This window comes from Diabrotica undecimpunctata, chromosome 3 (genome assembly GCF_040954645.1).
Source record: "Diabrotica undecimpunctata isolate CICGRU chromosome 3, icDiaUnde3, whole genome shotgun sequence".
Classification (NCBI taxonomy): Eukaryota; Metazoa; Arthropoda; class Insecta; order Coleoptera; family Chrysomelidae; genus Diabrotica; species Diabrotica undecimpunctata.
This window is the reverse complement of record NC_092805.1, coordinates 84,330,688-84,355,306: the sequence shown is the minus strand read 5'-3', so window position 1 is coordinate 84,355,306 and position 24,619 is coordinate 84,330,688. Positions and strand designations below refer to the sequence as shown.

Here is a 24,619-nt window from a genome sequence, read left to right as displayed (position 1 = left end):
ACTGGAGGAATATATTCTTTTTAAATTTGTGACGGTATTATAATCAAATAATTTTCACTCGTAACTGGAGTAATGTTAACATTATAAACTGAGCTTGTACAGCTAGGGTAAGGAATGTAAGAACCAATTTCTGGTGTCATCCGTAATTGTTGATACTGTAACTGAACATCTTCTAAAACGTGTACTACTGTATTTGGATCAAAATTTGACGTTGAACCTAGAGTTTGTGGTTTTTGACCTATAGCCATAGCTATCATTTTTTTTTTCCTCAAGACATCCTGAAAACAACGAAAAATTAAAAATATCTCGTGTTTTCAATAAATTAAGCAACAAAATATTGCAAAGAAAGTTTATCTGTTCGTTAAGCTAAAAGAATACTGCACGGATGTTCTTATAAATTTCGCAAAAAGATAGAGTGATAATATAGAGGTTTAGGTATTTAATTTATTAAGGTTTTGTGTAAAGTGGTTGAATCATAACTAGAGTTCGGATTTAAAAGCATAAAGAAACGAAAAAAAGCGCTTACAAAGCATAACGATTTTATGCAAAAATCTTTATCGTAAAAATGCCACCTGTGGTCATTCTACTAATATGTCTGCCCACTTGGGTACTACATAGGTACGGCTCTAAATATAATTCATTTTTATTAACAGTATCATTAAAAAATTAATTAAAATATAAAATTGATCAACTGCTAATACCTTTTTTAAGCGGGAAATTATAATATGTAAACCTGCCAAGTCCTTAATATTTAGGTTATGAGTTGAATGCATTTAAAAACACTTGATTACAAGGCAGAAAAAAAATAAGGTAAAGATAGAACAAAGCAGACTTACCTTGTTAATAATTTTGTCGTTTACTAACACTCTGCAACTAAATATTTTCTAAACACATTTAAGAACTTCAATCTTTTCAACAGCCACGTTCACGGCGGACCATTGTCATTACGCAACTAAGGTCCCACGAGGATTTAGCAGGTTTTCGATGTGTAAATTTGCTATTGGCTACAACGCAGTTTTTTGTGCACGGTTTTTCTACCCAATTGAATATTGATATCGACCTTATTCCTTTACCATAAGGTAGGTAATAGTCTCAACTTTATGACGAGCTCGAAAAGTAAAATTGACCAAAAAATGGACTTAGCAGGTTAACGCATTAGGCAGACGATATGGACTTTAACAATATATACATTCATACAAAGATAAGGTAAAAATTTATGAAAATACTCCCGAATTTCCCACTATCAGAGGAATCCAACAAGGAGACGCAATATCACTAAAGATCTTCACTACAACTCTAAAAAATATATTCAGTAGTAATATCCCTAGGACATTGATAACAGACGAGATAATTTCATGACAATCGAAAGCTCGTTTCTTGGTAACAGCACGAAGCCGAAGGCTGAGTGCTGTTACCAAGCAACGAGCTTGAGAAATTTGTTATAAAATTATGAGGCATTCATCAATTTCCGAGGGATATTCGGCGGATAATTTTTCGAAAAAAAATTCGTCCCCGTTTTTCTTTCTCATATTGACGGCCCAATCTTTTAGTATCAACGCCAATTCTTCTAAGCTTCTATGTTCATTCAACTCATATTCTCGTCCGCAGCAAAATTCCATGAATATTCCTCAAATATATTTGTGACTGTAGGTTGTATTTCTGGGAATTTTTTCTTTGATTAGCGCATTTATACTTTGAACATTCTCATTGCCGAAACGTGACATTTTGAAATTTATTTGGATGAAGTTGTCAAACTCGATCGTGTTGTCATAGGGATTGAAAATTGCACTGAATGCAATTATCAGTCTAATGTTGACATAATTGGGTGAAATTGTTCCACATGACACAAAATGACGAAATTTGAATGATCGTTAGAACAGTCGAAAAATTATCAGCAAAATTAACTGGCAGAACAAAGGCCTATCCATTGATGAAGAATATCATAACCATCTAAGATTTGCAGACGACATTGTTCTGATTGCTAATAATCTTGCAGATCAAGAAGAACTTATATGCGACCTAAATGCAGCTAGCAATGAAGTTGGCCTAAAAATAAACTATATTTTAAATAAATAAATAAAAAATAACAATAAAAAAGCGACTTACGAAGATTTGTACATCCCTTAGTCATTATCTGCTTTGTTTTAGATAATTTTGTAATGAAAATCTGATTAATGTTAAATATTAAATTATTTTAACGTTGTACCCCATTTAAAAAAAAAGGGCAAATTTGGCAAATAGAACCCGAGATATATCATTTTTTCCAAGCGCTTTTCTTTGAAACTATGTTGGATTTTTAAAGAGCGCGGTTGGCCCTTCAGCCGCAAATTACTTTGTTTAAAACACTCCTGTTAAAACAATTTTCAATAATTTTGTTTGCTAAAAGTTTTGTTAAAACCTCTTCTTATAAAAGATTGGTTAATTTCAGCCCTTAATGTTGTTAATTTACGTAACAATGATTAAAAAAAAAATAGCGCTATCTTTACTTCTAAGAATCGTAGGACCTTTTTGTTTTTTTTTAGTTTTGTTTTTAACCAGCTCTCCGTATGTTTTTTTACCACTTAATTTGAATTAAGTTCTACGGAGTTATTGTAATTGTTTATAAGCTTAAAAAGTGCTATTTATTACTAACTCATTTTGTGTATACAATTTTTTTAAAAACTTTTTTTACGTAGGATATTAGTATATGTCTTAACAAAGAAAATAAGCTCCGGACTATTAAGATCCAATCAGTCGAATTATTTAGACCAGCCTAAAAAATTAGCTCATTTTTTAAAAAATCTGATAACGAAATCAAATTTCGCAAAAACTATTCCACCAATCTGGCTTATCTTTTGCAGACGATAAGACACGTAAATTCACATATATTGAAAAAAAAAATTTAATAAATAATACATAGTTTATTGACAAAATTCAGAAACAGCCGTAATTTTTTTATTTATTTACGCTGCAACCACAAGGGTTATTAGCGACCTAAAAAATATAATACAGGTAAAGTTAGAAAAAATTACAATAATTGATACAGTCCTGAGTCTTTAAGATAACTTATTGTGTTTTTAAATTTTCATGTTTTTTCCTAAGGCTTCCTTTATATTATTTGGGATAGTGTGCTTCCCTCTTGCTGTTTAATATGTTTTGTAGCGAGTTTGTACATGCTCCACGGAGAGTGTTGCTTGACAAAGTCTCACACATTGGCGGCACAGTCCGCGCAAAGAGGCGTTTATGTGTCACATCAGTGTATCCCAGCCGCAAATGCGCTATTCTCACTTGGTCATGTCCATTCGCTGTGGGTTGGAGCCACGGTTTCACTAATTTTTCGATTTCCTTGAGTTTACCTTGCGATGCACTCCACTTATTCCGCCACGCACTCAACACTTTATATTTTATTTCTGACTTGAAGTGACCAGAAGAAACCTTATTAATAAGAATGGAGTCCTGGCTAAAGATGATAAACGGGCTAGTTCATCTGCTTCTTCATTTCCTTGTATATCTGAATGTGATGGAACAAACATGAAGTCAACAGTGATCTTATTATTCTTTAGAGGAATTATTTACCGATGAGTCGGAATCTTCTTCCGACAATAAAGTTTTCACTGCAGAGAGAAAACCTATGTGTTTGCCAAGTTTTCGTGTTAATTTGGTGATTTTGGTTTTCATTCTTTTGAGTATGGATGTAATTCCGTTAGAAACTTTATAAGTGCGTGAGAGTCTTCTAAGTACAATTTTGTTAAGCTGATTATGTCTTTTGATCCTCGTATATTTTCGAATAGATCCACTACTTAATCGAAGCTTAACAATTGCTTTTCCCTTTCTACATATTCTCTAATTGATTCTAGTAATGTTTGGAGATTTGGTATCTCATCTCTTAAGTTTTTTTCATCAGTTTTGGTTTTTTTCTTTAATTAAAGCTTAGGTTTTGCAAAGTTTTCTTCGGCGGGTGGCGTGATTGCATCTTCTAGGTTTCTTTTTCGGGTTGCTTTGTTCAAAGATATCTGGAGTTCGTAAGAATTCATATGTGTATTTTTATTTGGAGATAAGTGTTGACTTGTTTCGGGTGAGGTTGATTTATGTTTTTGGGTATTAGAGAATAACTCAGACGATGTAGGTGTTGCAATTGTAGTGTTAACTAAAGAAGTGGTCAAATGTATAGATGTATTTTCTAGTGAGCATTGTTGGGTTTGGTTTATTGATAAATTTGGGATTGCTACTGTTTGTAATGTGGAGACGTAGTAAGTGTGGAGGGAGTGGTATTTGAGATTGTGAAAGTATTTTGTAGATTATCTTGTTGAGTATGATTTATTGATGAATTTTGTCTCATTTCTGTTTGCATTGCACTATCATTGTGAGGATGGTTAGAAGGTGAAGTATTTGGACAATTAGCTGCCTGGTGTCCAGTTAATTTGCATTTGAAACATATGTTTCGTTTTGTGCTATAAATATGCAGTATGATGTTTGTTGAAATTCAATGATAAAAGTTTCAGGAAGTACAAAGTTGTCTGGAAAAGGTGAAATGAAAATTTGTCTTCGGAAGCTTAGAATATGACTGAAGGTAGTATTGGTTGCTCCTATACGTAGGTATGATATGTCTGAAAGAGGATTTAAACCTAGTTGTATCAATTTGTCCATTATTAAGTTAGAAGGTATGCTTGGACATGCATTGGACATAATTAAGCAGATTGATGGAGTTATTAATCTTCTCGCTTCTAGTATATTTCCATTTACTATTATCTTCTTTGTTTCTGCTATAAATTTATCTACTAGGTTTTTAGATGATAGATATATGCATATTCTACCTTTTAATATACGGGATGCGAAAATTATATTTTTTGGTTCTATATGCTGACTCAATCCTTTAAGATAGTCATTAATTGTACAATTCTCTAGAGTGTTAAGTAGAATAGCTTGATCTCTGTTTGGGATTAATATATTAGGTGGTTGACTAACTGCTTTTAAGTATGATGCATTTTATGGTAGCTGACCGGAAGATGACATCTTTTAAATGGATTTAAAATCTGACTAAAACCGGTGCTGTTTTACAGCTCTCGCTGTGATACCAGTTCATGGAAATTGGATAATGCTTATAATTAATTGCAGTGATTCACTTAAATATCTAAATCCAAATAGATGAAAAAAGTATATTTTATCTACTCACGATTCCAATATTCAGCATAAAAATCACGTTCACTTAGTTTTTTTCTTAATTACTTTTAAATTTACTTCAATAATTACTATTTAACTAGCACGATAAATGAGTGTCTAAAACACGTTTTTCTCGCTTGCTGGTTAAACATCCACTTCAAACAGCGGTCGGTTTTGTTTTTGCAATTTTGCAATAACAGATAATAGAAAATAACATTTTTCCATTAAATAAAAAATGAATAAATCCAGAAGGCAATATTTACGGAAAAATATTGTATAATACTTAAATTATTTTACTATTTGTGATTTTTATTTTATATTAAAATATTGTGACATTTAAATACAAGAAAGAAATGAAGGTTTTATTGATTACATACCTAATATATCATTTTACCAACTTAATTAGTATAAATAAATATATTTTATTACTTAATTAGCTAGTTCTTATAAAAATGTAAAGAGATTTATAATAAACTGTAAATTCAGCACTATCAGTCCTACACATACTTAATCACAAAACACTTTAAAGAAGCACCTCATAATCGATTTTCTATCAAAAATCGACACTTTTCAGCAATTTCGAGGGACCCTAACAGCCGTATGCCACAGCAGATACGTAACCAACAAATGCAGGGTGCTCGAGGAGGGCCCAACAATCCCCAGAATAATCCGGGTAATCGGCCAGATCCACAGAAGAGAGCAAGATGGTTTGTTGCGCTGTTCGATTATGATCCAGCAACAATGTCTCCCAATCCAGATGCTTGCGATGAAGAACTACCATTTTCGGAAGGAGATACCATCAAAGTGTGGGGTGATAAAGATGCAGATGGATTTTATTGGGGCGAATGCAGAGGTAAGAAGTACAGTGCAATTAATAAATGATGGACCGGGATTTTATTTGAGGTGTTATTAAATTTGTTGATCTAGTCTACATTTTTATCGATACCTAGGTATTCCATCCGTTTTTATACATACCAATTTTAATTCCCTTGAATCCAACACATTTTTTAATGCTACAAATTTTGTCGTTTCCTTAAAATATTTTAACAAATCAGTACGACTAGCGTTCAGTCGATTTCAGGTAAATGATTACTGTAAGCTAATGTGAAAAGAACTATAGAGAGATTGCGTGCAAACTTTATGGTCGTATTAGATAAAAAAGGAAATATAGTTTTTTATCTTTATATTTCACACATTTTTACTAGACAATATTAAACTTCTTGATTTTTTATTATTTCAATTTTTAGGTCGGAGAGGTTATGTTCCGCACAACATGGTAATGGAGTTGGAGGGAAATCAAAATAGGGATAGATGGGGTGATAGTTTAAGTAACGCTCCAGTCAAACGAATGGTTGCTTTATATGACTATGACCCGCAAGAATTAAGTCCGAATGTGGATGCCGAGGTGAGAATATAAAACATTTATTTTCACAGAACACCAAAAATTGAATATAAGCATATAGGTATAGTAAATAAGAAAACTATATTTCTTTAAGGATATAAGAAATGGATTATTTACAATAATTGTAAAAAAATATTTCGTTAGTACAGGTACTTTGCATCAATGTTATTCATTTAATCTAAATACCTCATCAAATTGTTAGACTCGGTTGTATTTATGTCTGTTTAGATTAATGACCTTAGTTTAGACCAATTGGCCAGTTCAAAATTTTATTAAAATTATTTCCATAGATACAATTTCCTAGCTTTAGCTAAGATGCATTATATTTTAATAAATACTAATAATAACTAATACTAAATGCTAAAACTAAATACTAATACTAACTATTAATAATGTAAATATAAAATATAAAAGACCTAAACCCGATTCAACACCTCGGAGATTTAGGCCATCTTTGTGTTTTGTTTTTCATATATGTATTTTTTATGTATCTTTTTTTTATTTTTTTTTATTGTATATAATTATTTTATTCTTATTCTTTTTTTTTTTTTATTTATTTATTTTTTTTTTGTTTTTTTGTTTTTTTTTTTAATACAAATTTTCATATTTTTTAGATGGTTATAAACAATTTTGTAGAAATTTATATTACGTGTACATAGAATGACATTTTAATTGGTGGGGAGAGTAGCTCCTTCTGTTTGTAGATTTTTGTATAACGTTTGGTTTAGAATCTAAAAGCTTGCACAATCGAAAATCACATGTTCCAATGTACCCAACTCTCCGGAAGTACATTTTTGAGAATTGACCCACCCTAGTTTATTTTTGTGTGATACATGATGTATAAACCATCTTTGTTCCTTGCTCTGTCTAAGGTCTTAATGAAGTGCCGATTTTTAATACTGTAAAACCACGGTTTTTGTATGAATTTTTGGTTGGATATCATGAAATCTTATACCTTTCAATGAGTAGTCATATTCCTGTTGCCACTGTTTCATTTGTTTTTTCTTAAACCATAGTCGTAGATCAGTGACTGGCATTAATGGTTCTTCTATCATTTTCCCTGTTGTAGTAGAATCCTTTGCTAGTCTATCCACAATTTCATTTCTGTTAATTCTATAATGGGCCTTAATTCAAACCAAAGAAATTTGTTTACCTTTATTCCTAAGTGACTGGACCGCTTCTAAAATTCTTATAATCACTACTGATGCAGAGTTTGATAATTTAGTTTGTATTATTGTGTCTACCGAACTTTTGCTATCTGTTAATATAAGGAACTTACTCTTGTGATGGGCACTAATATACCTCAAAGGCTGAAGAATTGCGACGAGCTCTGCAGTGTAAATAGCCATTTGACTTGTAAGTTTGAATTTTTTGGATATATTTTGATTTTAATGGTAAAAAGCGCATCCAGTAGATTCGTCAAATTTGGATCTATCTGTATAAATACAGTCTGACTCGAGTAATCTTTTTAGAACTGTTTGGTTAATAAATGCATTTATATTAAATGTATTTACATGTAATTCAATATTTAGATAGTAGGAAGGGATTTATAATTCTAATAGGTTATCTGTATAAATACAGTCTGACTCGAGTAATCTTTTTAGAACTGTTTGGTTAATAAATGCATTTATATTAAATGTATTTACATGTAATTCAATATTTAGATAGTAGGAAGGGATTTATAATTCTAATAGGTTATAATCACAATTATATTAGGGAAGTATGTCATTTCTGTAAAATACGTTACTAAATTGAATTAGGTGCTGATAACTGTTTATCACTATTGGATGCTTTTTTAGTCGCCAGAATTAAGTATCTATCTGGGAATTTTTTTTTTTATTAATTTATTTAATGTCGTCCGAACCACTGGAGTTATAGACGACAACAATGGAAAATACATATTGTAACAAAGAAAGGTTAATATTAATTACGTACTAACATTAAAGAACATTAAAGAAGATTGATATATGTAATATAAGTAGTCTAGATATTAATTTAAATATCTTTTATGCCTACAACCGTTAAAAACTTTATAATATTGTGTAGATGATTATTGTCTCTAAGAAGGTCGCCTATGTCGCTGGGAAGGTTGAGTTTACTTCTGGTTTCCTGGAAAATTTGACATTCGGTTAAAATATGTTTAACTGTATTGTTGGTTTGACACTGGTTGCAGTATGGAGGATTGTCTCTTGTAATTCGGTAAAGATGTGTATGACGGGTGTGACCAATTCGAAGTCGAGAAAAGATGACTTGTTTTTTCCTCGGTAACACAACGGCTTGTTTTTGTAAAACATTGTCTTTAATTTGCCTTAGTTTTTCGGAACACTGCGACCATTTGTTTTGCCACGCACAACTAACTATGTTTTTTAAGCACAATTTAAGATCACTTGGCACTATTTTATTTAATTGCACTTGACCATCAGTTGTCGCTGCTTCGTGAGCTAGACGGTCCACAGCCTCGTTACCTTGTATTCCAATATGAGATGGAACCCAGATTAATACCACATGTTTGTTTTCCTTTGCAGCATTTTGAAGTTCTTTGTAAATGTCTTTATGAATAGGATTGCTGGAGTATATGTTTTTGATGTCACAAAGAGCATTTATTGAGTCAGTAATGATTGTATAATTTCTCTGGTCCGTTGTGTTAATGAACTTTAGAGCTTCAAGGATTGCGTATAGTTCTGCGTTCGAGATAGTCCAGTTGTTATGCAACTTAAATTTAGCATTATGAATATTACAGAAAATGGCTGCGCCGACTCCGTCCGTTGTTTTTGATGCATCTGTGTAGATCTGTCGGTAGTCGCTAAATCTATCCATAATATCTTTGAAGTTGTTAATTAATATGGCTGGTGGGGATTCATGTTTATTAAATTTTGATAGATCAGTAATTACTGGTGGTTTATTTACAGTCCATGGAGGAGGAGGGTTTTCGGAAGGATGGTATATTGACGGGAATTGTATGCTATATTTATGAAGTAATCGGTTAATTCGTTCATAGAAAGGCGGATTACATTAAGGATGAGATGAGAAGTAGTGGCTGAAACGATTGCTGTGAACGTTATGGTAGACTGGGTTATCTAGAGAGGATAGAACTTTACAAGCAAACGACAAACTTAAAAAATCTCTTCTAAATTCTAAAGGGGTTTGCCCTGATTCACTACATATACTTAGTATGGGGCTTGTTCGAAAGGCACCCAAAGCAACTCCCAGTCCCGTATTTTGGATTACATCTAGTTCTTTAAGAACAGATTTTTTGGCTGAGTTATATATCACTGAGCCGTAGTCAATTTTTGATCGAACTAATGATGAAAAGATTCGTAGAAGAGTTGCCGTATCGCTGCCCCAGTTGATGTTCGACAGTGTCTTTAAAATATTAATGCTTTGCTGGCAAGTACCTTTTAGATTTTTAATGTGACTTTTCCAATTCAATGTTTTGTCAAATCTAAGACCGAGGAACTTTATTTCTTTTACAAAGACCAGATTTTTACCATTCAATGTTAAAATTGGATTATCCTCTTTTCGCTTTTTTGAGAAGAGCATGCATTTTGTTTTTTCGTTAGAGAAACTGAGTCCTGTTTTGTCAGACCATTTCTGGAGATAATTTAATGCGCTTTGTATGATTCTTTGGGTGGATTCTAAACTTGTTCCTCTTAGTAGGATAACCAGATCGTCTGCGTATAGTCTTGCTTTTACTGGATGTTGACATTGTTCCAAGATATCGTTAATTGCAACAAGAAATAAAGTTACACTTAATACCGATCCCTGGGGGACTCCATTTTCCTGGATTCGACTTGATGATAGTGTTCCATTTGATCGTACTTTAAATGTTCTAAGTTGAAGAAAATTTTGAATAAATTTTAGGAATTGTCCAATAATACCCCAGGAGTGAAGTTTTTCTACTATACCATATCTCCATGTGCAATCGTAGGCTTTTGTTATATTGCAGAAAATAGCTAGACAGTGTTGTTTGTTAATGAGTGCTTCGTGAACTTCGGATTCAAGATCAAATAGGTTATCCGTCGTTGATCTATTTTGACGAAAGCCGTTTTGCTCCGGGATAAGCAATTTTTTATCTTCCAGAAACCATCTAAGACGACGGTTTATAATCTTTTCAAATAGCTTACAGGTTGACGAGGTTAGGGATATTGGTCTATAGGACTGGGGATCTGTTTTCGGTTTTTGGGGTTTAGGGATTGGGATAATATATGATTCTGACCAAGACTTTGGAAAGTAGTGCTGAATCCACATTTGGTACAAAACATTAAGGAGGTATATTCTAGCATTTGTGCTTAGTTTTTGGAGAAAAATTATTGGTATATCATCTGGACCCGGAGAAGAGTTTTTTATGCCAAACAATGCATCGTCCATTTCTTCAAGTAAAATTGGCGAGTTCATGTAGTCTTCCGTGTTCTCCGTGATCATTATCTCCTTTTTTTCATTTCTAAATTTAAATTGAAGAAAATTTGGAGGGTAGTTGTTAGTGCTGGAATTTTGTTCGTAAAGGTCTGCAAAAATTTCTGTGATTTCTTGTGTTGAGGTAATGAATTGATCATTATGTTTTAAGAAACTAATTTGGGCGTTTTGCTGTTTTCCAGATAGTTGACGAATTTTCCTCCATAATGCAGACAGGGGAGTAGAGTTGTTGATGGATGCCACGAAAGATTTCCAGTTTTGTTTTTTAGTTTGCTTAATTTGATATCGAGATTCAGCTCTCAGTTTTTTATATTTTATTTGATTTTGTGTAGTAGGACATCGTCTGAATTTGTTAAAAGCTCGCTTGTATTTTTTGATGGCTTCGTCATATTTAGTATTCCACCACGGTACTGGCGTGTGAGTTTTTAGAGTTTTGGTTTTTCCGACTGCTTTGTGGCCTGCTTCTAATATTAACTCAGAGAATTTTAGATAAGTTGAAGATATATTTGAGGTACTAGGGTCAGGGAGATATGGGAGTTTTTGGTCTATTTGGTCTGAGAAAAGTGTCCAATTTGCCTGGTCTAATTTCCATTTTGAGAGAGGAGTAGTTAAGGCGGTTTTAAAAGGACGGGTTATAAGAATAGGAAAGTGATCACTCCCGTATAAGTAGGGATGGACTTCCCAATTTAAAGATGTTTGTAGGACCGGATCGCACATGCTTAGGTCGATAACTGAGAATTCTCCTGTTTGTATATTAAATCTTGTGGGTTCCCCTGTATTCAAGATGTTTATATTGTTACTGTCAAGTAATTGTTCTAGTACTTTTCCTTTTAATGATCGAAATTTGGATCCCCAGTAGGGACTATGACTATTAAAATCTCCTAAGAGTATACGGGGAGATGGGATCTGTTGAAGTAGTTCCTCAATTACGGCAGTTGAAAAATTTTCACTCGGTGGAATATAAATGTTGCATATTGAGATCTTTATATCACTATTAATTGTGATTGCAACAGCTTCTAAGGGTGTATTTAAAGGTATTAGTTCTGCTTCGTACATTTGGTTGATATAGATTGCTACTCCACCACTTGCTTTATCTCTATTGGTCCTGTTTTTATAAAAGCATTTAAAACCCTTTAACCTTGCATGGTAAGAATCTTTGAAATGAGTTTCTTGAAGGCAAATAACTGATGGTGTTTGTTGAGCAATTAACTTTTGTAACATTTCGCAACGGGTGTTGTACCCGTTGAGATTCCATTGTATGATACATCTGAATGTTAAGTACTTAAGTTTTCTTGAGAGGATGAGAGTTCGCTGTCCATTGATGCAGATGTTCTGGAGAGTTGATGCTGTAATTTTCTTTTAATGTTTGTGATTTTTGTTTTCAGCTTTTTTGAGCTTTGAGTGTACATAGTGTCCAGATCCTTAAGGAAACCTGGTACATTGTCTGTATAGGTTTTAAGAAGATCCAATATGTCTGCGTTGTGTGGGGCTGATTCAAAGAAATTTAAAGTTTGGTTATAGTTCAGTGTAAAATTGTTTTTATCGTCTTCAAACATTTGTTGTAATGGTTGCATTTCATCGTGAATGGATTTTTCCGGTTTAATTTTCTTGGGTTTGGGTTTTTGAAATGTAGGTTGTTTGTGGAGGTCTTCAAGCGGTGGTGTAGACTCTGACATTTGTCGTTTAATGGAAATCGTTGAAGTTTCTTGGGCTACCGTTTCAGATGTTTTCATTGGTTCCGTATTCTGTTTATTTCGTTCTTTGGTACTTACATTGACATTTTGAATTAAAATTCTGTATGATGTATTGTCGAAATTTATTATGAAAGAAGCTGGCAATATTGCATTGTTTTCTAAAGGAGTAATATACGTTTGTCGGCGAAAGCTGAGAATATGACTAAATTCTGGGCGAGACGCGTTTATTTTAAGAAAGTTGATAGGCGATAATAGATTTAGACCTAGCTTTATTAGCTCTGCTTCTAAAATAGAATGTGGTATGCTGGGGCATACATTGGATAAAACAATTCTTTGACTTGGAGTGATTAATTTGCGGGCAGTGAGAATTTGATTGTTGACTTTAATTGAACCATAATTTTTTAAGAAGTTATCTACTAGTTCTTTTGAGGATAAGTAAATGCATATTCTATTTTGAGAAATCCGTGAGGCGAAAATAATATCTTTAGGATTTACAGTACTGCCCAAGGCTATTAGATAATCTTCAATTTTTACGTCGTCAATGGAAGTAAATAAGATGGCTTGCTGTTTATCGGGAAATTTGGATGATGTTTGATTTTTTGTTGTAATTAATGCGTATGATTGGGAATTGTATTGAGTTGAAGTACTAGATATGGGAAGGTTCAGAGGAGGGTTAGGGACATGGTCCCCTGGATTTTTGTTATCCATTATTTAAACGCACATTAATAATTTTAATTGTGGCTGAGTACGGTCCTGTTCACCTGAAGAACTTGTTTTGATATTTCAACAAAATTTCGAAAAATGATGGGTGTTTTTCGATTGACAATAAATGCTTAAATATATGTAAACAAACTTTGTTTACTTACTGGTTTTTGCAGATTCAACCGTTGATTTTAGATGGATTTGATTATAACACTGTTTTTGTTTAATGAAAACTAATTAACTAATACTTAATGTGTTTTACTTTTTTAAACTGGATAGCTTTGGAACTCGTATTAAATACGTCTATTCACTTTGCTGTCTCCATGCGAACTCCCCCTATCTGGGAATTGAGTTCCTGTATTTTGTCAGATCTTTTTTGTGCTAGGAGTTTTGACATAAAAACATCACACAAAAATTGTCATCTAAGATAAGAGGGAGGCTCTGCTGCTTAGATTTTTAAAATATTTGTTGGTGTGCTTTTTAAACATCCAAGACAAAGTCGTAAACACTTATTTTTTATTTTTTTTAATATCTCCAGTTGAGTAAAACTTGCATTTCCATATAAGATACATCCATAGTCTATCACTAAACGTATTAGCGCTCTGTAGAAGATTAGTGATGTATTTGAGTTTGCTCTCCACTTTGTATGAGTAAAAGCTCTTAGTACGTTTATTGTGTTTTCACATTTTTTTGACAAATGATGAATATTTTCTTTCCAAAAGCGCTTCTGATTTAAAAATATGCCAAGGTATTTAACTGATGTTTTGTATGGAAATGTCAATGGTCCTATATTAATTTGGTTTGGTGGCTGATATCGTCTTCTTGTAAATGAACACATGACTGATTTTTCTTGAGAGATGTAGAATCTATTTCTATGCGACCATTCGACAATTTTTTCCGTGACGTTTTCTAATGCATCGATGGAAGCTTCGATCGATTTATTTTTCGTATAAATGCAAAAGTCGTCTGCGTATTGAAGTAATTTGGTTTCTTCAGTAATAGAACTGGTAACATCCGCAGTGTATAACATAAATAATAATGGACTTAGGATATTTCCTTGTGGCAATCCAACTGATTTTGATTTGGGCATAACTATCGTTCCATTTATTTTTAGATGCACTTTTCTATCTTGGTACAATTTCATTAGATTCGCAATAACACCTTCTGGAATTCATATGGAACATAATTTATCTGTTAGAATGTCTAGATTAACTACATCATAAGCTCCCTTAATGTATAAAAATAAGCAGGAGAAATTGAAATGAATTGTTTCGGGTAAATGTTAATTGTCAGTAACTAATGATGCTGTAACTTCTTGAGTCGAGCGTCCTCTTCTGAATGCATACTGGTCTGTTGGTATTAACTGATTTTTTTCCAGCGAGTGTTTTAACCTATTTTTAATAAGTCGTTCATAAGTTTTCATGACACAAGATCCTAACGAAATAGGTCTGTATGAGTCTGGGAAATCTTTAGGTTTATTAGGTTTAGGAATAGGTATTATTAAATATTTTTTCCAGTCGTCTGGTACGTTTGACTTGTTTGTATATATATTGTTGTAAATATCTAATAAGCGCTGCTTAGTTAAAACTGGGATCTCAGCAATCATTGGGTAATGGATATTGTCTATTCCGGAGACGTTTTTTTATTTTTTTCCGTTTTCCGATTATTTATATTTTTTCATTGTAAAAGGTTTATTTAGCATATGTTCATTTGTATAATAATTTTTGAATTCTCTTGGTTTTTCGTTAACCCAATTCGGAAAAATTTTACTATGGAAATATTCTGTCCAGTCTCCCCACTCCATTTGATGCATATTTGCTTGTTTTTTGTTTTTGAACCTATTTAATTTAGCCTAGACGTCTTTCATTGGAGTATTTTTGTTCAAACTTTGGCAACATAATTTCCAACAAGCCCTTTTTACTTGGGTTGTAAAACATACTTTTTGTTGTTTAAATAGGTTTTACTTAATTTTGTTGATCTAAATACAAGTAGTTCTTCTTTTTTTAGTTCAGGCGATGTTAGGTAATCTCCGGCACTTAGTCATAAGATCTTTGTGCTATACCCTATGACTTCAAAGAAGGCCAACAGTTTCCTCATTGATGATTTAAGGATCTCCTCTGGTTCAATCTTCAGTTGACCAGTAAATTTCTGCCTCATATCACTTGCACATTCACAAAAGGTGGATATACGATGTAGAAGGAGATCCTAAAAGCATGAACATCAGGCAGTGTTGAAGGAAAATATTCTAAAGAGCAAAATAGAAGAATGTTGTTAAGCAGGCTAAGACTCACAAAGGATTGTAGCGCCGTTAGAAGAAGAATAAGGAGACCACTTAGCACATTGCAATGGCGTAGGATGGGTTCGGATAGGTATGGCAGCCTCTTCTTTCATTTCGCATTTTCTGTATCATGGTTGATTCACCTTACCTATTTTGTATAAATGTTTACTTAAAAGACAATGTATAGTTATAATTTCGGTTACCCTTTTAATGTCTCATCTATTGAAGTTCACCGAATTGTTCGAAAGTTTTTTTATCATTATTCTTGATTATTTGATTTGCCCTTAAGTGGGTCTATTTTTTTTATTCCTTCTCAGCCGCTTCCGAAAGTCGCTTCTTGCACGGTCTTGGGTGATGGCACTACATGGTTTTGGACCTACAAAGGTTTCTATCGAGCCTTGTTTTGCCAGCAAATCTGCTCATTCATACCCATGGACCTCTTAATGACCCGTCACCCATAATAAGGATACTCAATAGTCTTTTACTAGATTATTGCTAATATCTTTGCAGTTTCTTACCAGTTTTAATTTGGTGAGTGGTTTCTTTACGTCCGGAATACCTGCTTGGCTATCTGTATAAATTTTGATTCTCTTGGCTTTGGGGTTTCCGTCCATGATTTCATTAATGCAGGTAACCAAAAGTCAAAAATTTAGCTTAGAACACAATAGTATATTGACCTAGACTGTAAGATTTATTATACTTACATGTCTGCCCAAAAAATCCTGATTTAGCACCAGCGACAGTTTTAGATTGATCAGTAAACCATATTAATTATTATTTGGGACTTTTTGTTCTCTAGATGGTACAAAGTGTTAATATTCTCAGTGGAAATTAGTTCTGGCGTCGCCATATCTGTTTTCATCTGATGGATTTCTTGAATTTCTCAAGTATAGTCTCAGTGTAGTTTTGTGACTATTTAATACATAATTACTCGGCATATAAATATTGTTCCAGCGGGGGGAGACCTTTGATATCTTGTAAAAAAGCCTTTTCTGTACTATTTATTTAAGGAGCCTGTCCTTATAGCTTGGTGAGAGGAGTCGCACAAGACTGCACAGCCACCTTTATCACCAAAGTACTGAACCATACGTAACGGTTGTCGTATTACTAATGTATAGAACCGGCAGATTCTTTTTGGTTTTAATCTTCAGGTTTTAGCTACAACTTGTTTGCAGTTCTAGAAAAGTCGCTTAGCCGTGTTGCTTATTTTGTTAATATTAGTGCTGTAATTAAGTTTAGAATTCAGAGTTACGACTGGATACTTGACCTAATTGGTTTTTTCTAGTTCCTCTAAAAATAATGTCAGCTGACTCAGTTCAGTAAGTCCTCTTACTAGTAAAGATTACTAGTTTTGTTTTGAAATAGTTTACAGAGAGGTTTTCTCTCTCAATAATGTACACCCAGACTCTTTGGCTCCTAAGTAAATAAATCAGGTCATTAACGACTATATTCCATAATTTTGGTGACAATACACCCCTTTGAGAGCACACTTAGTTGTGCTCAAGTTTATGGCATTAGACCTATCTGTGGATATTATTCTGCTATAAAGTATCTGAATAATCCATTTGCATGTTGTGTTTTGAATTTTCTTTGTCATCAGTGCACTATTTATTGAGTACAAAGCTTCTTTCAAGTTTCGACACCAGGTTGTGCAGGGCGGATTTACCCAATTTCTTTATTTGATAAGCCCTTTGCCGCTGGTGCAATAAGTTTTTTTAAGATGGTTTTTGTTGAAATTTTTTTTTCATGGTTTTTAACCCGGCTGAACACGCGTATAGAACAGTTACGTGGCACGTTCGAAATTACAAGGTCGTTATGTACAATTTTAACCGGGATCGTTTTTTAACAAATTCATTTGCATAGTAATATTAACGAAAATAGATAATATTATTAATAATATATAAGTAAGGAAAATTTGTTTGAAATTTATTACATATATTCCTTTTCTGTATGTATTATCTCCTAAAAAAAAAATTATTTTAGAATTAATACTATTAGATATCTAGGATGTTAAATATTTATTATTTTTGTTCTTTACAAGTTGGGCAAAATACGAAGTGTTTTTTACAAATACATATAGGTTTGGCTCTGTTTATATTAAAGTTTTGTTTTACTGATTTTTTTCAAGAACAAAATTTGCATTTTCCAGGATATAGTTGACTTATTTCTACTGTATCGCTTTCACCAGGCTTTTCTAAAATTTCCTGGATACAGTTCTTTAAATTCACTGGACGAAAAACAATTTTTTGTCGACATTTCAAATATTCATGTATCAGTTCTTTTGCGAGAATTTTCAAATATTTTCAGCGTGCTATGTAGTTATTATTATTTTCTTGATATATTATTTGACTATTTATACCTGCAATATTTAGCATGAAAAAGAATAATGTAAGAGACCACCTGCAACTTTTTCTAGACACTGAGTAATTCTCCTTTAGTTCATTCACTACGTCTACTCCTTCCATGTAATATATTATCATAGCACTTTTACACTTACCGTCTGTATTTCAATCGATCTCATCTATATAATGCATTGTTGAGAGCATTAGCACTGTTTTATTTGGCTTGAGTTTTTATTAAAATAATGTCTTGTCTTTATTAAAGCCAAATATACTTGTATTCGTTTTTAGTCCTTTCATTTTTGCTAAAAAAATTCAGAAATTTTACGTTTATTTCTTTCATAGTCGCTACCAAGGTTAAATTGTGGTTTTGGAGTAACTCAAGTGCCAAAGGTATTGACGTGAACCAATTATGGCACGTATAATTTCCCCCTGCTCCAGAGATTGGCTGATCACAGCAAAGCGCTGCTGTCTAATCGTAAAGGTCCATCAGGCTGAGTTCCAATGTAAACTTCCAAAAATTGTTCGTATAAAAAGTTTGAGCACCGATCGTTACTAAAATTGTTAATCCGTACTTTGCCGGCTTATTTGGAATATACTGCCGAAATGCACATCTGCCAAAAAAGGATTGTAGTATTTTATCAATCGTTACAAATTCAGAAACGTTGTAGTTTGTTCTATGTATATCTATAAACAAAATCATTAAAAATTTTCCTACAGGGAGATAATTTATCAAACTGTTTCCTAAATTATCTGTTAAGCACAATTATTAAATCTTAAAGCCCTCAATAGAAGTTAAAAACGATTGAGTCCCATGGTAGGACGGAAAAATTCCACTGCTGTATCGTCTTGCATCCATAAGTCCTTTAGATTTATATGGGATGAGCACAGAATGTCTGCCAAATACAAGAAACCTAATACTGCCTTGATTTTCACCACGTTTTTATCTTCTGCACCTTGACATCTATATACCGAGCTCTAATTTTTGCAAAGTATTTATTTGTGCATTGAGCTATTTCTTCGAGTGTAGAGTCCGGAAAATACAATTTCAAAGCCTGAAGAACTGTATCCGCTTTTTTGATAATTTTAGTGACTCCAATGGACTTAGTGGTAATATTGTTTACTTTAGTTTTAGTTTTTGATGAAACTATTGGAAAAATGTTCCATAAAGTTTTCTTGTCTTTTCCAATGAAAGACCTACCTCGTTCAATATTTAAGTCAACTAGTTTTTCTCCTTCAGAAAGCTCAAGGTCTGATTCGTGGACACTAGTTGCCTCTTGACCTTTCTGCATACGCTCTTTATCATCAGAGCCACATAACACTTCTTCACTACAGTTTCAGAAGACTTTTTGTTCTTCTTATGTGACATATTCTAGAACAAAAAATAAAGTTACTTACTTTTTTACTAAAAATAATAATTTTTCCAATTAAAAAAAATTACTACAAAAAATATTTTATCAATATTTACCGAAATTTACTAAGAAAAAATAAAATAACTACTTATAACTTTATCGGTTCAAACAGACAATTTATTCCGTAACAACATGCGCTCATGTCGAAAGCACCGGGTGAGAACAACTGTCAAACTTATTAGCCTCTATAATTTTCCTAAGGTATAATCTGTTTTTCCTGTACTTCAGAGCATGGCTAGCTCTAAATACTTACATCAGTTTCTCTTGAAGTAGCCTGGGAAATATACCATCTGGCCTGCAGTTTTATATGATTCAAAAGTTTCAATACCCAATCTGACCCTATGAGAACCAAAGATCTCATCAGATGTCAGCAAGTCAATTATCGTTTACTTGTTGATTACTTCCACTAATCAACAAGTTGTTACAGAAAATTAAATATAACTTAAAGCTATTATTTTATTATTTTATTTATAGTCCCCATTAATACCTTCATCTTTCTGGTATTATTTTTATGAATAATTGTGGTTTGCTTCAGCTTAAAATGAAAGCTATATCTCAGAAAGAATATTACATATGAAATTAATTATAGAACATAAACAATTTGTTCTATAATTAATTTCACCTATTATATGGAACCTATTATAGGTACAATAGTACCTATTGTATGGAACTTAAAGCCTGTAGACCTAAAAAGAAAAAAGAGGTTTCCTATAATGAACTGCAAACTACTTTAGACAACATCTCGAAAAATTATAGACTCAATAGTGTAACACTTTAATGTCGACTTGAAAATAATGTTATACCAAGGAACTAAACAGAAATACGATGAAGAGTTGCTAAATGACAATGTATTGTAATAGTGTATTACGCATCAATGAACCGTGCTGGTCTGAGACCGTTTGTCTGAGTTCGCCTTTATACGACGCAAAACAGATGGAACAGTTCTTATCCATGACACATCATGTCCCAATGGCTAAAAGGAAACATACTATTGGTATCTAGAAGTATAGGACAGGTGTGAAAATACGGTATAATTAAATAAACATCAGTCGATCAACTGAGAATATGACATAAAGAGTGAGCTATGCCATTAACTGTTTGTAGATTTGTTGAATAAACGTGGCACGCACTAATTCATACAAAATTGCATTAAGGCAGGTTCCAAACACATTTTTCCTTGACAAAAACAGAAAAACACATTTTACAATGCGAATGTTTAAATATTTTCTATAAAATATACAACCACTAGTAACACAAACATCCACGTCAAATTCTAACTAAATATAAGAACTGTAAACGTGGAAAGTTAAAGATTTACACTCACTTTTGGTAAAAGATAAAAGAAAAGATAAAGAAAAACCAGGAAACCATAAATAATAAAAAAATCGTAAAAAGTAAACATTTAGAGTCAACATCAATTCAAAATTTGTATAAGAATAGACGTAAATCCAAGTAGAAATCACCAATTCTGGAAGAAGAAGACGTCATAGAGACAACAAAAAAAAATTAAATTCTTACCTAATGTCATCAGCATGTAAAGTGTTGGAAGTAGAACAATAAGCATACATTCCAAGAAATACAACAAAACCATGTGGTTCCAACAAAAAATCAAAATAAATTGCGAAAATAAGGAACGAAACTGAAGAACAAATAAATAAGAAGAAAAGATGACTGACTCGATAGGCAGGTATCTTTTACTGTGATCTTTTCAGATCTACTGTGGTTCTCGAAACCTAGATTACATTCTACAACCTGACTCATTTTAAAAGGTTTAGTAACTTCAAGACTGAACCTTATATGTAGCTCTTTGACGGTTGCTTTTATTTGCCTAATGCAAAGAATCGTACATTTTCCTGGCCGTCACATTGACAGTGCTCTGCTGTTTCTTCCTTTAGGTAATGGAATCTGCATAGGTCATCATCTTCCAATCCCATCAGCTTTAACTGCCTATTCAGCTTACAGTGCCCTGTGAGCAGACCTACTATGGCTTTTCCTGTCTTTGCTTACTAGATCTGCCGTTAGGTATATTAATTTTGAATTTATTGTTAAAGCTATATCTCGTAGCTCTTGCATCAATGGGTTCCTTCAATACGATATCTGCTTTTAGATCCTCGATTAGCTTCCTATTTTTAGCACTATGCGCCTGGCTTATGTGTTGCTGACTATCTATTAATTAATCTGTGTACCACAAATAGGGCTTCCCCTTATATACCTAAAGATATGAAGGGGTGGTGGATTTAGTAGGACTTTCAACGCTACTGAGGGGTTGTTTATATAATTCTCGTAATACACAGGCAGGCTTGCCTGTTTGTGTATTACTTAGCAGCCTTATTGCTCCCACTGGCTGTGTCTTTACGGGTCATTTTGGGGTTAAGCCCCAACACTTACCATTCATTTTTGTACATCTGCCCAAGGACATAGTAGTGTTCTGTGTGATTTTTAGTATGTAAGTAAACTATGTAAGACTATATTCAAAATATATCCCAAGGTTACGTTATTTTGTTTCTTTGGTAAACGGAATCTCCGTTCTGCCTAGCGCTGGTGGTTTTAGGCCTTGCCACGCTGTCTTTTTTGTGAAGTTAATGATCTGTGTTTTTTAAAAATGAACAATTAGTCTTCCTTGATTACACCAGTTATTAACCATATTGAGGGTTGCTTGCGTTTTTCCTGGGGTAATTTGCTACTGACGATGATTAAAATATCGAAATATCGTCAGCGTATCCTATACAATAAAAGTCTTTTGTGGACAGATTTTTGAAAAGATTATCTACCAAGGTTGTCCAACGTAGAGATGACAGAACTCCTTGTGGACAGACTCCACCTGCTATTGCTTTGATGGTTGCTTTATTCAGAGTGGATATAATTATCGTATTCTCCATCGATGCCCTTATCCATTTGCATATTACTGCAGGTGTGTCTCGTTTACTCATTGCTTTTATCAAAGAGTTGGTGGTAACATTATTAAATGCCCCTCCAATATCTAAAAAAGTAGTCATTCCTACCTCATTTGTCCTCTATTGATTTTAAGATAAGCCCATTTAGATAATCCAATGCTTAGTCCGTAGATTTACCAGGTTGCATTATGACGATTGCTTAGAGGACTATCATTTAACACTTCGTCTCTTATGTACCTATCCAGAACCCTTTCCAGCGCTTTTTGTAGAAAATACGCTAGGCTTATTGGTCTATATGACTTTGGTGTTAGGTCTTATACTTTACCTATCTCGGGCAAGTATATAATTTTCACCTTTTGCTATATTTTCGGTACTACCCTAATGCTAAACTGTCCTGTCCTGTCTCTGTACCTGTCCCTGGAAACTGTTCCCTGGAATGGTTAAAATTTATTTATAGCCCATCTAATTCTGCTTGGTCTTGTAATTGCTGTGATTATTTCCCAATCTATAAAACTTGGTTGAGTCAGCTTTTGGTCTATGTTGGTGGGGTTCTATTCCTATCTGTACCATTCAATATTTCTAAGGCCTGGAAGTGCGTATTTTTGAGTTCTATAAGACTTTTCTCTTTGGTCCTCGTTGTAATTAGCTTTCTTTAGGAATCCCACTTCTTTAATGATAGCACCATCCTTTGCCAGGATGGTACTACCATTGCTTGTTGCTTTATGCATTTAAGAGCAGACCGGGATATCTGTAATCTACTCGCACAACTCTCTCCATGAATTCCTTTTGGCTTTCCTAATTTCTTTATTGTATAACGTTAGCTTATACCTATAGGCATCCCAGTCTTGGTTACTTTTGACTTTGTTAAATAGGCTTTGGACTTCCATCCTTGGCTTCTTTAAACTGTTGTTCCACCAGACTGTAGTACTGCCCGTATTTTTGTTTTTTTTTTGACAGTTTTCATGGCAAGCCACTTTTATAGCTTCGCTTCTGTGCAACCTGCTAAATCTATGGTCTTTACGGCTTTAAATAAGTTTATACTTTCCCCGAGATTTTTACTGATGGGTTCTCTATATCCTAAACAGTTTTATTTCAAAGATTTTGGTATTTAATTTTCAATGGAATTATACTAAGTTCAAATTGTTTATATCTGTGATACGAACATAAGGATTCTTCAGACATATGTGAATTTGTTAATATACCACTTACCTTGCTTGTGCAGAGTGTTAAATTCAACACTTCTTTGTATGCCCTAGTGACAAAAGTTGGTTTGTTTGCTTAGAACCTTAACCAGTCATCCAGAGTATTATAAATAAAAAAATATAATAATAATCAAATAAACAAAATGTACAAAATAGAAGTATTAGAAAAAAGGCATGATTATTTTAATATATACAAGAAAGTGGAAGAATTTTCATATATTATAAAAATAACAGCAGACAGTCAATTTATAACATCAAAAATAAAATACTTACTAGAATGGGAAAAATTTATACACGAGCTGTTCCGGGATAAAGATATCGACATTACGATAGATAATTCTAACGAAAACTCACCAATTCTAAAAATCAAGAGTCCTGGACCTGACGAAGTTTACTCTGAAATACTCGAATTGGTAGAAATGGTAATCTCGATGTGTTCAACCTTAAAAGTGATAACGACCAACAAAAGGGTATTTTTCTATAATTTGTCGATTTCTTAAAGGCTTTTGATCGTGTACATAATAATAAAATGTTAAGTTCTTTCCTTTTCTTTACAAGCGGAGGTAGGCAACCATCATGGCTATTTTGATCTTAGATGCGGCTGCCCTGAAAATTTAAATAGATGGGCATCATTGAGTTAGAATCTATGGAGAAGCTATGAGCATATTAACGTGTGTATTAAAAACGGCGTAGGTAGGCGTGGCTAACGGTGATACCAATATGGCGGTGGGATCATGGCCGGACTCAATAATATTAAAACTGCTATAAAAATATGACTAGTTATTCAGAAGATTTAATCATAATCTACAAAGTGCAATACATTTTTAATAAACTATGATTTATTTATCCCGCGGTAAACACTAAAAACACGATATATTATACATAAAGATAAATTAATACAGTCAAATACTATTAATTTTATTCTCTGAAGTACGGGCCATTACTTTGTTTACATATTTGTATACTAACCTGTAGAACGTTATTCCTGAAGATTTTTTATTAACATTGCTTCTGCCACTGCAACTACGTTGAGAACAAGAAACCATTATTATGCACTATCACAATATATTATTACAGTTTCTATAAAAGTATTATAAAACTAAAAATATTCAAAAAACAACAAACGTAAATAAACATATACGAT

General features: G+C 33.1%; 1 protein-coding gene across 2 annotated transcripts in view; it reads left to right on the top strand.

The window, feature by feature from the left end:
• Positions 1-24,619, top strand: part of LOC140436986 (RIMS-binding protein 2-like) — a 404,098-nt gene that overhangs the window by 307,518 nt on the left and 71,961 nt on the right. For both annotated transcript variants that reach the window (XM_072526193.1, XM_072526194.1), the window contains 2 exons: positions 5,714-5,992; positions 6,387-6,544. In XM_072526193.1, coding sequence (XP_072382294.1) covers positions 5,714-5,992; positions 6,387-6,544 — 437 coding nt within the window. The remainder of the gene's footprint in view (positions 1-5,713; positions 5,993-6,386; positions 6,545-24,619) is intronic.